The sequence below is a fragment of the Colletotrichum acutatum genome (assembly GCF_030867785.1).
Source record: "Colletotrichum acutatum strain CBS 112980 chromosome Unknown BDZ83scaffold_180, whole genome shotgun sequence".
NCBI lineage: Eukaryota > Fungi > Ascomycota > Sordariomycetes > Glomerellales > Glomerellaceae > Colletotrichum > Colletotrichum acutatum.
Genome location: NW_026849174.1, coordinates 14,897 through 28,684, shown reverse-complemented (window position 1 = coordinate 28,684; position 13,788 = coordinate 14,897). Strand labels below are relative to the sequence as shown.

The following is a 13,788-nucleotide window of genomic DNA, read 5'->3' as shown; positions in this document are numbered from 1 at the left end:
AAAGCATCGATCACACTCCTCTGATGAACGCATTTCAGGCCTAGGAAAAGGATGAACAGAGAAATATGCATAGAGGAAGCACTGGAAGAGAGGGCTCACAGCCACGGAAAGAGTCGGCAGAACGTCAAGTCAGGCAACATACAAAACTCGCCCAAGAGAAAACAGTGGACTGCCTAGAGTGACGAGATATGACAAGAGTCTTAGTGTCTTAATCAAGTGACTAGGCATCCGGGGTCGACAGCGGGTAAAAGGACAATCATTGGACAAAGTAATCATGAAGTAGGTTGGTTTTCCGCCGCCAACGCTCAGCGGAGGAGTCCGAATTTCACGGCGGTGTCAGCGCGGCCTCGGCGCCAAGCGCAGGAAGCAAGTGTTGTTGACATTCTCCGCTGGGTGGAGACGAAAGGGGGCGACTGGGAAAATGATGAAGCCCAGGGCACGCATTCCGGTGTGACGACCACCGCTGGGTCGGCCAAGTCAATACTTTCTGGCTCAGACATTGTGATAGGGTCCCTGGTCTCTTGTGTTTTCTTGGGGGCACTTGGCTGACGAGGATTGTTGGGTGACGTTGGGACCACCCAGCGCTGGGCGCTTCTTGGTGAGGCTCGGCGCTTCGCGCTTGGCGGCTCGTGGTCAGATTATTATGACGTTCCGACTTTCTCGCAGCGCGAGCTCGTTGCTGTATGAACCGGTGATGGGCCCTACAGTATGTCGAGTAGCATTAGAAAGGATGGGAGCCGACGCGCAAAAATTCAAGTTTCTCCGTGCGTGGGCTTCTCGTTTGTGACGTCTCCAACCTCTGAAACCAGCAAGACACTGGTGGGGTTGGCCGTGTGGGTCTTTGCTAATCCTCCAGACTTCAGCTCGAGGAGACTGAAGTTGATGCTGCAGAATGCACGCACAATGGTACATAAAGCTAGGGAATAACGGTCCAATTAAACCAACTAGACTTCTTTCAAGGAAATTTTGTGTTTGAAGTCTCGAAACGTGCTTTTGAATAAATCAATCCCCTTGACATTCAGTTACAATCTAGACCTCTTCTCGAGTCAAGCATGTATTAATAGACCCCACAACACAGCTCAACTTATAAGTATTTTTGTCTTGTGGATTGACGATGAAGTTAGGTTATTAACTGGATAAGTAAGATGAGTTTCCCGCTGTGAAGTCCCGTACTGAGGTTCAGGCCTTGCAGTTATTGCAGTTGGCCCGCGTCCAAGCATATCTCCAATTCTCATCCTTATTGCTCTGGTCCATGACGCCATAGCTAATATCCATACAACACGCCAACTGAGTCCCTGAGCAAGTATATCCGGGCCAGGATGTGGCGCACGCGGCACTGGCGCTGGTGGCGAAGAAGATAGCAGCGACAGCCGCGGTGAAGCCCGTGATGTGCATTTTGGGTTGGGATCCTGGCTATTACCTTGTCAACGAAAAGCCGGCCAACAAGGTACGACTAGTGGTTCGACTTACGAGAGATCGATTATGGAGATTGCAATTGATATAGACTGTGACGGCGTCGGCTTGGTGATAATGATGAAAGTTCCAAAGTCTTGGCTGAGCTCAGGTTCTCATCCGTGCCTTTATAGTTAGGCCAACTCGGACAGGCAGTATGAACACGATCAATTCGCAACATCTTCAATCTATCCTAGATTAAAGTGTCCCCAATTCTTAATCGATCGAGTCAGTGTTTATATGCAGCTCATGATTTAGAGTTATCCCACCGGCCTCGTATTGCGCATGTCCGACCTGTTGTTGGAAAGACGGCATTCCGCCGGTTGTTGCACACTTAACTACAGCACCTTCGAAAAAGGACCATGTTCGTCGCGGGACTAACATTAGTAGTGCCATAGTCTCAGTAAGAATTGTCTCAACTCAAAGGTCGAAGTATTATGTGGTGGCCATGTTCGGATTGGAGGTTTGTGGGCAATTGCGAGGCGAGCTTGGGGACTTGCTCCAAAATGGTGGGATTTTCTGCTCAATAGGATACAAGGTTAAATGTAAGGTTATGAGAAGAACTTTGAGCAACACTTTAGACTCGTGGGCTAGAAAAAGTCAAAACGGATCATGCATTCCTTAATTGAGGCCCGAGTATGCCAAGGTATGATGCGTGCCAGGTCAAGAGAGTGATGATTCAAATGCCCGAAATGTCACGACATATCACCAAGGCGACAAACCTTCAGGAGGGTAAGCAACCCACGAACACAGGCCATGCCTTTCTCCATCATTGTACCCACCAAGATATGTCTTGCACTCTTAACCAGTAGTTGGAGTAACCAACACTGATCCGGAGCTGAAGCAAACAATATTCAAGTCGGCAAACAAGGTGGTTTCAACAAAGCGAGGGACGAACGTACACGACCCATTTATTAGTTCCTATGAATGATACCTAGGATCTCAATGTACCATGGGGTCTCATTGATTTGCCCTTAAGTTATCCCCTGGGTTCGTGGTCTTTTCTAAAGTACAAGTTGATGCAAGTTGCTAAGCGCTGTAGGCCGTCTCAGCTAACTTGACAGTCCACAACTTATTCTGGCCCAGCACAACCAGAACGTCCCCGGCGAGCTCAAATTGTACGATCGCCGTGTTGACAGGATCTCTCGTGAAATACTGTCCATTGAAGACACCAATGACCTTTCCTTGCGAACTTCGAACCACAACTCCTTCACCCTCGCCCGTCCAAACTCTACCCTTATCGTCGATGCGGATGCCATCCGGGGCCTGCATTCTCGAGACACCAAAGATACGCTTGTTGACAGGCCACATATTTTCATCTAGCTCGTAGCTATAGATCGCAGGTGCTCCTACTTGGGCCGGCAGCCCCCAAATTCTGCTTCGCTCTTCGCCGCCAAAGTCGGTGACCCAAAGAGTCCTTTGATCTCTCGACGGCCGGACGCCGTTGGCGACGGGAAACTCGGTCCTGCTGATAGCCGGTAATAAGACTCTATTCTGGGGATCCCAGCGCCACAGACCCTGAGGCAGGCGATCGGTCGTGTTTGAGCCCTCGGCAAAAGGCAGTATAGTGATGAACATGTACGAGTTGTTTGTTCCCGGCTGCGTGACCCATGCCACGTCGTCAATGTTGTCAAACTTGAGACCAAAGTAGGAGTTGAGCACAGTTTCGACGTGGCCGGTCTCAGGGTCGACCGATACGACCCCGCCAGACCAGTCTCGAGAGTCGTCTCGCAAGCAAGTGAAGTACATGAGACCTTTGTGGTAGAATCCTCCGTTCGGGTTCTCCAACGGCTTCGAAGAAGTCAGGTTTCTGATGCTGTTATTGTTCAAATCCAGAATTTCCACGTGGGTAGGCCCGTCATTGATCCAAGTCGTGTACCAGACTTCATTCCGGTCGCTAATCCACACGCCAGCTTCTCCCGCAAAGTTGCCGGGGCGCTCCTCGATCAACTCAATGGCTGGGTTTTGGCCGAGGAGCGCTAGGAATTCGTCATCATATGAGATGAAGGGTGCTTTGGTGGCAGATTGAAGGAGTTCGTTGGTTGAAGCATCCGACGTATTGGTTCCATTGACAAAGCTGTGAAGCAGATTGCCGTGAAACGGTGAAGGAAGAAGATATGTCAACTCATATGGGATGGAGACAATGCTGTGATTCTGCGCAAGGCATGTCTGTAGAAAGACGGTGAAGAGGCCGGCGTAATTTAAAGATGGTGACATCATATTTCGTGTCTTGTTTTGGTACGATGGACTTTGTTCGTGTAAAAAAGCCGATGATTGTAGAAGAAAGATCATGACAGTCACCAAGGACCAGCCGGCTCTGAATAATGGCGTTGTCTCTACGATTTTATCGATTCAATTGTATTATCGCTGCCACCATTTTACCATGGAGCAGTTGCTACCGCGACGCTGCTATTACAAACCCAAATTGTTTTTCATCCGGCCTTGGCTCGGCCAGAAAGGATCGTACGTGACGTTAAAAACCAGTTCTCCTAATGGCGATTAAGTCTTCTTGCCTATTTAGGCAATCGTTACGGCGAAGAAGGTTTGAATTCTCTTGGAGACATGGGAGATGGTGGTCAATGCAGTGCCTAACGCAACCTCGTCCGTCGACATCACCATTCTACCCCGGAAATCTGATCGGATGAACATGGCAATTATCTTCGCCTTGCTCCACGGAACAGACCCACGGTCAATTCAAGCGCAGTGGTCTTCTTCGGTGATAAGCCGGACCGCGGCCGAAAGAGCCTCGCTGGAACCTCCGTGATCTCGGCGACGCCGTCGCAGCCACCGGTAATGACTCGAGCTGTCAAGGGGCTTTTGATTATTGATGCGGAGCCTTTCCCCGCTGGGAATGACTCCTGGAGATTCCGCGTATAGCTATGAGAATTGCATGTATCTATCATGACGCTCGTTTGAATGTCAGTCTCTGAGTACTTGTATAAGTATGGGTATTGCGAAGAGTAAAGGGGTCAAAGTTCAGCATACCCTCACTGACCAGTCAATTACCTGTACCACCTCACTTCATTCACTACTTAACAGAGATTCGAGCTACACAAACGTCTCACAATAATGGGAGCTAATTACTTGAAACCTTCTTCTGACATATTTGTCAATCAGAAATGCGTGATAAGTCAGGTCTGATGTCCACCGTAGCATAATTTGCATAGCCTACCCTGCGTGAAGCAGGAACAAGAGCTCGTAAGAAACGAAGGTGATAGAAACTTCCTCTCCATTTAGATTGCGCACTCCAAAGAGCTCAAATAACAGTTTAATTATGATTGAGCACTGAATGATACGAGACTTCTATTGTTCAAGGAGTCAAAGACTTTGGCATTACCTCAGCGGTAGGTTCCGTCATTGAGAGCGCTTCTTCGCTATCGATAACAACATGAATGGAAGTCGCGAATTCTGTCTGCTTGGCCTTAGCTAAAGAGGTATCAATATGTATCGCGACCATCGAGAGTTATTCCTTACTTTGTGGAGTGGTCCCTGTGTCTTCTTGACCCCATCACCGAAGACATGTGAATAAGGTACATATTTCAGCGGCTTGACAATACACGTAACCTTCAACCCCCCCCCCCCCCTCTCCAACGTGCTTCAACAACGAGCAAGCTGATAATCGTGGCCGGAAAACCAATCGTAATATTCAATATTGCAGTGTTTATCGGGGTCCTCCTGCAACTCATTATCTAATCAGGTCATTCAACACCTCATAAATCAACATGAAACCTCAACGACTTTGTATGCAATCATACCTATTGGAAGGAAGAACGAAGTGATCAGACACTGGAAGGCCTGATAATTGTGGCAAAAATGGCTACATGGGACCCTGACAAACTCAAACAAGCATAGTGTTATCTACCGAGGTCGTTGCACAGCTTAGATGGAATTCTTGACTTGCTCAAAGGACCCACGGCAAAACATGATGCTGTAGACCAACGCGTTACACCGCATGAAAACACGCAACGCAGAATATCGCCAGTCCGCGAACCACCTTTTCGCCGTACGTCACCAAGCTCTACATATTTGCCACAGAATTGTCTTTGACTCTTGGAGCCCCATGTCGCCACAACACCTCCAAAAGGCATTTCACATGGCCACGACGGACGACGCCGTGCGACGTCTACGTCTGACATGCTTCAAGTACCTATGGCAACTGGCAAGGCATCCTACCATGCGGGCATGCGTTTACATCGTGGCACCACTAACACAACGCGGGCGTTAAGTCCATGTAACCACAGCGGACAGAGACAAGGCAACCTCAACCTCATGAGCCGTCCCGTCCCGTGCCGCCGGGCTGGCTGATCCGTTTGGCGCTTCTGATTGAACGTCACCATCTGTGTTTCCTCCCTTCTGCCGTGTGCCCTGCAGGTTTCGACGAATTTGGATAGAGATGCATATCCTGTCAGCCAATCAGCCTTGCCTCGACTTGGTGATCTGGTGCGTGGAGAAAGAAGACTTGTCGAGCCTTAACTAGGCTTGTTGGAATCCTGAAGACAGCTTCCGCTTTCTCTTGAGCTCTTGGATGCGGTTGTGATTCGCTTTCGCGTCGAGCTCTGTAATGGCCTCTACCGATCCTACCCGGGATTGCGATGTCGCAAGCAATTGTATCAACGCCAACTCACACTGGTACTTGCGATCTCGGATCAGATGAACATGCGATTCACAACTCCGCGTCGGGCCCCATCCTAGCCCTATCGGCACTTCACTCGCATTCTACCGGGATCTTTTGCTGCTCCGTCTGCCCAGCTGGCCGACCGCTTCCGAGCATATTCCTTGTCGCAGGCTTCTAAGCGGGGCGGATCGCTGGAGATTTGACAACTCACCGAGATCCCCGCTCGGAAGCGGGAAGTTCCCCGGTGAGAGTTGAGGCTTAATTCATGTAGAGTTCTTGTTCGGATTCGTGATCTTGTCTTGTTGATTTAGACCTTTGGCTTCGCTCGCTGGTGCTATGTCGGGTGGGTTCGTAAGTTTTTCGTCGAGGGTAACGCGCTTGTGGTTTAATCGTAGGTTATCTTTTCGGGTAGTCGATTCGTGAAAACTCATTGGATGTTCGCGGCTCGTTTTTGAGTTTGTCTGGGTGATGTTAGAGTCGATTGTCGTTGCTTTACCTATGAAAGCCCTTCGAGAGACGCGCCCGTGAGGAGCGCCCAAGGGCGTCGGCGTCTGGGCAGATCACGTACCTGTCAGTAGTCAGTTCATCAACATGAAATATTCGACAGCTTGCATGTAGGCAAATAGCAGACAAAGACAGTTCTACCTCCCTAATATGATGACTGCAGTGCAAAGAATTCATCAGGCTAAACTTGTCATTCCTACTCGAGAAGAGAAAGAGAAACTGAGTGACGGTTCCGGCTGTCAGGGGCTAGAGAAGATCGCACAACCGAGCCATCAAGGTTCGCTAATATGGCCGTTACTAACTCGGTCCTCGTTGTACTTAGTATTACCGATAATCGAACCTTGGTATGTGGTGCCTAGATCAGTCCCTTGCGAGGTACCCTCTTCAGACAGGTGAATGCATAGATTCTCAAAATCATGTTTTGTTTCATCGTCAGAGTCTTCTTCGAAGCTGACGGGGGGGTAGTTGCAGCGCTGAGCCTAGTGCCATACCCTCATCGGCGCTTTCTTATTCTTGCAATCGTTCACTGCAATTTGAACCCCCACGGAGGGTCGAATGGTCCTCAAGGACCAACCCATGAACAACTTTTCTTCGTTGACGTGCACCCCGAAAGGAGACAGCAATTGCCAATATCGTACAGATCAACCACATCATCCAAGGTCATGAGGTAGGTAACCAACACTCCCATAGACCTCACATCATTTCCAAGCCCTCTCGTTCTTTCAATGTCAACACAGATAAACCCCGAAACCCCGTTGCCAGCAGATCACGGCACCGAATACTCAGTAAGTACCTAGTAACCACGCGCCGCGCCGCGCCTCAGATAGCTCCCCCAACGAAATCGCCGCCAAACCACACCCAGTCAAGTTCGCATAACTCACGTCCCCAATCACAAGCCTCAACTCTACCACCCGTTTCTTGCCGCATGCTGCGTATCTTATCCCGCCTACCTTATCCTTCCTATCGCAACCACATCTTCCCATGTGCCAAGCCACATCCCTCCAACGCATCAATCCGTCAAAATCAGTCAGCTGACAGTCAAGACGCCCTGTATTGATATGGTACATGTATCTATTCATCACACCAACAAACCAAACGCCTCGTCCCCCGCACCTCCTCTTCCGTTGCGAACCGTCCAGCACATACCCGCATGAACCCCGATCCCGACGCCGAGTGGGGGACAAACCACCAGAGGTGCCAGCGAAGTGGAGGGGGAGGGACATTCTGCAGCTCTCCCGAACGGGCTTGCTGTCATCCCGAACTTTCCTCCCATCTTCATTGGAGCTGACCCCTTTGGAGAAAACCTAACCTGAACACTCTTTTCCCCTTACAGACTGTTGGCAAGTTTGGAGACCCGAAGAGCTCCAGTCTCCGCAATAGCGTCAACCAGCTCACAAAGCCATGCATGCATGTCCCGCTTTAGGTAGGCACTCGGCGGGCCGCCCGCAACCTCTCTCAGAGGAAAGAAGCTCCCCCGCTCCACCCCGAATAATCAGATGCCATTTAAATCACTCAAAATGATACAAAGCTATTCATTATGCGCAGAATAGGTATTTTGTCCAAACAATAATAGGCCGCATGTTTGGGTCACCAGCAGAAGAGGTAAGAATTTTCCCGGGAATCAAAACACTCGTAGTTCGTATTGCCATCTCAAAACAAAACTATCATACCACGAGACGAGAGAGAAAAAAGAATGAAAGAAGGATTCTCCATCTCGTGCCCCAGTCCACCTACCAACAAGAAATGCCGGAATTGTCAAGCGTAAACATGAAACCCGCCGTTCTCCACAGACTAGAGGATTCCCCGTTTCGGCAATCATTGTTGGCAAATGGCACTGGGTTCCAGCAGTCAAAGATCCACCCCAAGTCAACATCTTACAATCCTTCCACCCGCGCGTTGTCGAATGGAGGGCACACAGCTCGAGTTGGATATTGGCTATTGGCGAGCGAGCCGCTTCCGGGTTGTCAAATTTGATGGGAGCAGAAAATTCATGCTGAATTTAGTGCTGGAACGATCAAAAGTCAGCACCTGAGTATATTGAGATCTGTTGTCATATAAGGTAGATGTGGCTTACGGAGCAAGAGCCGCAAGAGCAGGCAGTGCAGGAGCCAGCGCAGCTGGAGCCGCAGGAGGAGCAGGTGCTATTCACATCAGGTTAGCGTCAACGTTGAAGATATCAGAGGCATGGCTCGTCCGGTGGGATAGATTGAAACCCCAAGGGAATCCGAATCATCCAGAGAGACTCATGGCTGTGTTGTACCTCCCGTGTGTGGAAGATAGAGCAGGTGGTTCACTCACCAGGGGGCCATTTTGATAGTTTGGTGGTTGAAGCGAAAAAGCTTGAGTGTTTGTTTGTTGTTGAGGTCTGGAGTTTGAAGCTGATGAGTCGGATGAAGAAAGAATCTCATTTTGAATCAGAGCTGGTCTGGGTTTATATAGCCATCTCGGAGGCATGTCCCCCACGTATCAGTCAGCCAGACATCAGGCGGCTATCTGACGAGGAAGCGCGATTTCATTCGCGATTACGTGGAAGGCGCGGGAGTCCTCGGGGAAGGGCTGTGTCTATCCCTGGATGATCGGATAAGTGCTCCGTAGTGTAAACCGCGAATACCGCGCGAGCTCTGTTGGCGGCAGAGAGATGACATGGTGGTTGTGTGATACCGCATCAGGCTGGTATTTCCACGGTTTGATCCATAATAGCTCCCTGCGGCCTCAAGGTGGACTGGCACCGTTGAGGAGTGGGGTCTGGGACCGAATCTACGGGTGCAGAGCTGTGCAAGCTTTGAGACGTGTGGTCGGCTGTTAACACGGAGCAGGGTGCCACGTTCGGGCTGGGGGGTCCCACCCGACGACGGGGAGCCGGGCTCTTGTGATTGGATCGAGTGTGGCAGACTGGGCATCCACGCACGAGGGTTCGATATGGCGAACAGGGCGGCAGAATGGAGCGTGCATGGCTGCCGTGGTCGTGTGAATGTCATGCTGTAGGCGGGCTTGGAAGGATCGTCAATGGCGAGTGGATGAGAAGTGCCCGATGAGGGTAGCCCCGCCCATCTTCGGTCAAACGTTCGGGCTAGGAACAGCGTGGGAGGGTGGGCAGAGCCGGTCTGGATTGTGGATTATCGGATGTGTGAAGAAAGGCTGCTTCGGGACGAAGAACCATGAGAGTGGACGCCTCTGGGGCACGGCACCAGACTGAGGAAAGACGACGGCGGCATTGCTCGTCGTGGTTGGGTGCGTATTGGTGTGAATCCGTCTAGGTATGCATGACAATGTATGTAGGACGACAGAGAAGGAAATCTGCTTGTGATGCGCTTGGCGGCGGCACCCGCGCGAAACAGAGTTTGTACCATCCCGCACCAAAGCCTTCAGGTGATGCGACGCAGCCATCCCGTATTGGCCAAAGTTGGGACTAGCTGTCTGCCCAAGTGGGATCCGTCTGCTTACTAGGCAGCCTCGAGTGAAAGACGGAAAACAACAGACAGGAAAAGATGAGAGAATCGACAGACGACAGACTTGTACAACGCCAGATGACCTCGCCATCCATCGTCATGGCATAGTGAAAGGCCTCAGGAAAGCGAGGTAAACGAAGACAACTCAGTGATGAAGTCTCACCAGTGAGACTATAGGCTCTTGCCTAAACCTCAGCTCAACCTCGGCTCCGCCGCTTGGAGGAGATTCAAAAGAACCTTGCCAAGGGAAGACAATCCTAGTAAAATCCCTATCGGACGTTCCGTAAAGAGGAGAGAGCGATAATACCTCTTAGCTAAAAGGCGTGGGTTGTCCAATCATCGAGATTGGCCGGCGGCGACGCTGAGCAACTCGTGATGGAGCAGGTTACCCAATCGGCCAATTCCTCCGAGCTCGAGGTGAAGAGAGTCAAGAGACCGGAGAGAGGGGGCATGAAGCGAGACAGGCGAGAGAAATGAACATGGAGAAGGAGGAAAAAGGAGAGGCCGTGGCTTCTTACCGTGGGGGTTCTCAAAGAAGTCGAGCCCTGCTTGAAGTCGAGCCGGTACCCGAGAGGTAAACATCAGACGCCAGGAGAAGCGAGGAGGAGATGCGAGGAGTAGAGTCTGACTGATCGATACAGTGTGCAGGTCTTCTGCGTCTTCCCCTTCTGCCCAGCTGTCTGTCCTTGGGCTGTCGTCGCATATCTTGGTCGATTTGCTTCGGCCCTCAAAGCGGCCAACTTGACGGTGTTGCGGACACTCGAATGAAGAGATGACAGGAAAAGGGGTTCCAGATGAGCAAGATAGGACGAGCGGCCCCTTTTATGCCTTCAACCACCTCTCTATCTCAGGGGCCTCAGAATGGCGGTGGAAGGGAGAGACGGCATTCTCCCGGCGGGAAGGGTAGTGCGAACTGGCTGGGGAAAATTGGCTCATCAAAACACCCGGTCCATCAGCATCCGTTGCGAGTCGTCGACATGCTGAGTTCTGCCACCTGACCTATCCATAGTTCGAGGATGCGCTGGCTATCTTGCTCAATTCCAGCAACATCGCGGGTGATGGTTGGCGGATTGGCGATGGCGGAGACTGATTTTGTGTGAGATGCTGGGCCATCAAGGTTGGCCATCCGGGTTCCTGAGACAATCCCAAAATGGCCTTCTCAATGCAGGCCATCAAGGTTCTCAACACCGAGTTGCACTCAGCAGCAGCATCTCTGTAAGGTACTTGGCAGAATGATCTGATCAAATGACAAAATATCGAACGAAAGTCCCTTGAAGCTGGCAGTCTGGCTGAAAGGCTCAGTGCCTGTATCTATAGTCAGTTTGGGTTGTGACTGTGTCGAGACGGCCAAGCCGCAGTTACGCTTGTTGTGTTGCATTTTGCCTTATGCACTCCGAATCTTTGGAGAAACTTAGGTTAGCTGGTTCTTTGCTACCAAAAGTTCGAAACAGTAAACGTGGAATCGCAGCCATTAATGGTTCTCGAATGGAAGAAGCCGACGTTCTTTTTTTTTTTGCCGTACTAGGCGAGTTGCCGTTGATTGAATTCAGAACCAAAAGCTACCTAATTGACAACTCAGGCACACTTTGAACACGCGAGCAGCGACCCGAAACGTTCGAAAGGAAAATTGTCTTTGCATGGATCTCTCCAAGCAGAAAAGTTGGTCCTGGCATCATTTGTTGAAGAATAAGGCACCGCACATGGTAAATGCCCACGTTTGTCCAACTACTGTTGTAGGCTTGGGCCTCAAAGGCTAAGGTGACGTGATCAAGCAAGTTTCGTGAGAAGACAACTTGGTCGACAATTTGTTATCGACATGGCCTTCAGCTCTTGATCTAGTCAAGCCTCGCGATCGATCACTTGAAACCGGGCGAGGTCGAAAGCACTGCAAGGTGGAGTTCTTGCTAGCCTGCGTACGATATTTGTCGATCTTGAGAGTTGAAGTTGCTGTTTCGAAAGTCAAAGACTCAAGTTTGATCACAAGTCATTCGTCATTCCATGAACATGGTCAAAGCCCGAGCCTCTTCAATCAGCTGTCGTTGCGCAATACATCGGCCATCGCGCCAAGGTCCCCATAATTGCGCCATCTGGGGCCCCGGGCAAGCGCCTCTCCGAGATCGTGACCCTTAGATCCGATCCGACCCTGGTCCCACGAACGACCCCTCCTCCCCATCAAGAAGCGCGGTGAGCTCCGCTCCCGCCGGATCGAATATCGCGAGCGGGCCGTCCCGCTGACCTTCTCTCACTCTCCCTTGCAGAGATTCGGGCATGAGTGAGGGCTGCTATCTTGGCGAATCCTGTCTCAGTGGCTCGGCACCCGCTGTGTATGGCGGGGTTTGATCGAAGGTGTGCGTACCATCCTGGCCGTTCGCCGCCACTTCTCGTCTTCGGAGCTAGGAGAAGGATATACTGCCATATCATCATCGGGCCTGGTGTTCGAGATTACTGATTCGATGAGGCGACACATTCTGGCATTGGGCCACCCGGTGTGGGAATTCTCAAGCTACCGTGTGCGAGACCGATCGAGACCAGAAGTGCAGACAATAGATCAGTAGGGGAAGACGTGGCAAGTCCGACGCCTCAAAGGGGATTTGCTGCTGGATATTCAGACGCGGTTCGACTCTTGGAAGGCCCTACAGCACCATCAACCGAACGGGCAGGTGTTCGACAAACGAGTCTAGCGACCAGGAGGAACAGTTCGCAGCCAGGCAGAGAATCATCGACTCGAGGCAGAAGAGCGAGCCGTCAAAGCAAATACGATGCGCGAGATCTAGGTAAAAGGCCGGGGCCCAGGGGGACCGAGAAAAGACGTCAGGATTCAACGATGCAGAAGTGTTGTCGATTTAAACATCACAAGAACACCAAAAGCCTCCACCGGCCTTCTTCACTCCACGTCGGGGAGAAGGCAACATCCCAATGGACACCCTCGAATGCCACCTGCCACGATGGGAAAGTAGTACTACCAAGGTACCCTACCTAACCTGACCTGTACTTCCATTGCAGCTGCACCACTCCTACCTGTGGAGTCACGAACCTTCCTATCGCGACCGCAGCTGCATCTATCGGGTGCATGGATGGGAGAAGACCCGACGAACAGAGCAGCCGCCCCGCCTGTCCGGTAACTGCTCTCCTGGACACGAATGACTCCATCCCTTCCCGAGGAAAGACACTACCGTTGTCTCGGTATGTTCACCAAGGTCTGATGGGGCCATGATGGCAGTTGGAAAACCTCCTGAGCCTGTAATTAATGAACGAAACTTTCCAGAAGCAAGAGGTACCTGTTCGAGTCTGCCACAACCATCAACATTCGGTTCGGCTGTGTCGTGGGCGAATGGCAAGGTGCGAGACCGAGAAGGAGAATGGTACTGTTGATGCCATGAAAGGCTCGTGAAAGGATCTTACCATCGAGACTGTCTAGTATCTGGACCATGGGCGTGCCGCAGACTCCTTTAACACCATAGTTAGCAGTACATCACCGCACCTTCCCCAAGTTGAACGAAACATTGTATGAAGAGTTGAACTTGAACTTGAATTGCAAATCTCGTTCATTGTTGATGCAATGAGGGACGATGGTCCCAGTTGCCAATGAACTCCGAGCCTATGTATGTATGATGCCGTATAATAGAGATACGAGTCGTAGCTATTCCTCCCCGGAAAAACAAATTACAAACAAAACCCTACTTTGACAGACACAACCTGGATATCCACGACGTTCGTATCATGAATCGCGCTAGTATCCTCGGCCACTTGACCAAGATATGCCACCCC

At 51.0% G+C, this 13,788-nt stretch overlaps 2 protein-coding genes across 2 annotated transcripts; both read right to left on the bottom strand.

Moving 5' to 3' along the window:
• Window positions 1-2,324: 2,324 nt before the first annotated feature.
• On the bottom strand, window positions 2,325-3,669 carry BDZ83DRAFT_797269 (uncharacterized protein; the record flags this gene model as incomplete). Its single annotated transcript, XM_060515887.1, has 1 exon — window positions 2,325-3,669. One exon carries the CDS (start codon window positions 3,667-3,669, stop codon window positions 2,482-2,484), a length of 1,188 nt encoding a protein of 395 aa, XP_060358605.1. The 3' UTR covers window positions 2,325-2,481.
• A 5,834-nt stretch (window positions 3,670-9,503) lies between these two features.
• BDZ83DRAFT_142284 (uncharacterized protein) lies at window positions 9,504-10,463 on the bottom strand. Its single transcript, XM_060501284.1, has one exon. The coding sequence runs from the start codon at window positions 10,109-10,111 to the stop codon at window positions 9,629-9,631; it is 483 nt and encodes a 160-aa protein (XP_060358604.1). The 5' UTR covers window positions 10,112-10,463; the 3' UTR covers window positions 9,504-9,628.
• Between the last annotated feature and the right edge of the window lie 3,325 nt (window positions 10,464-13,788).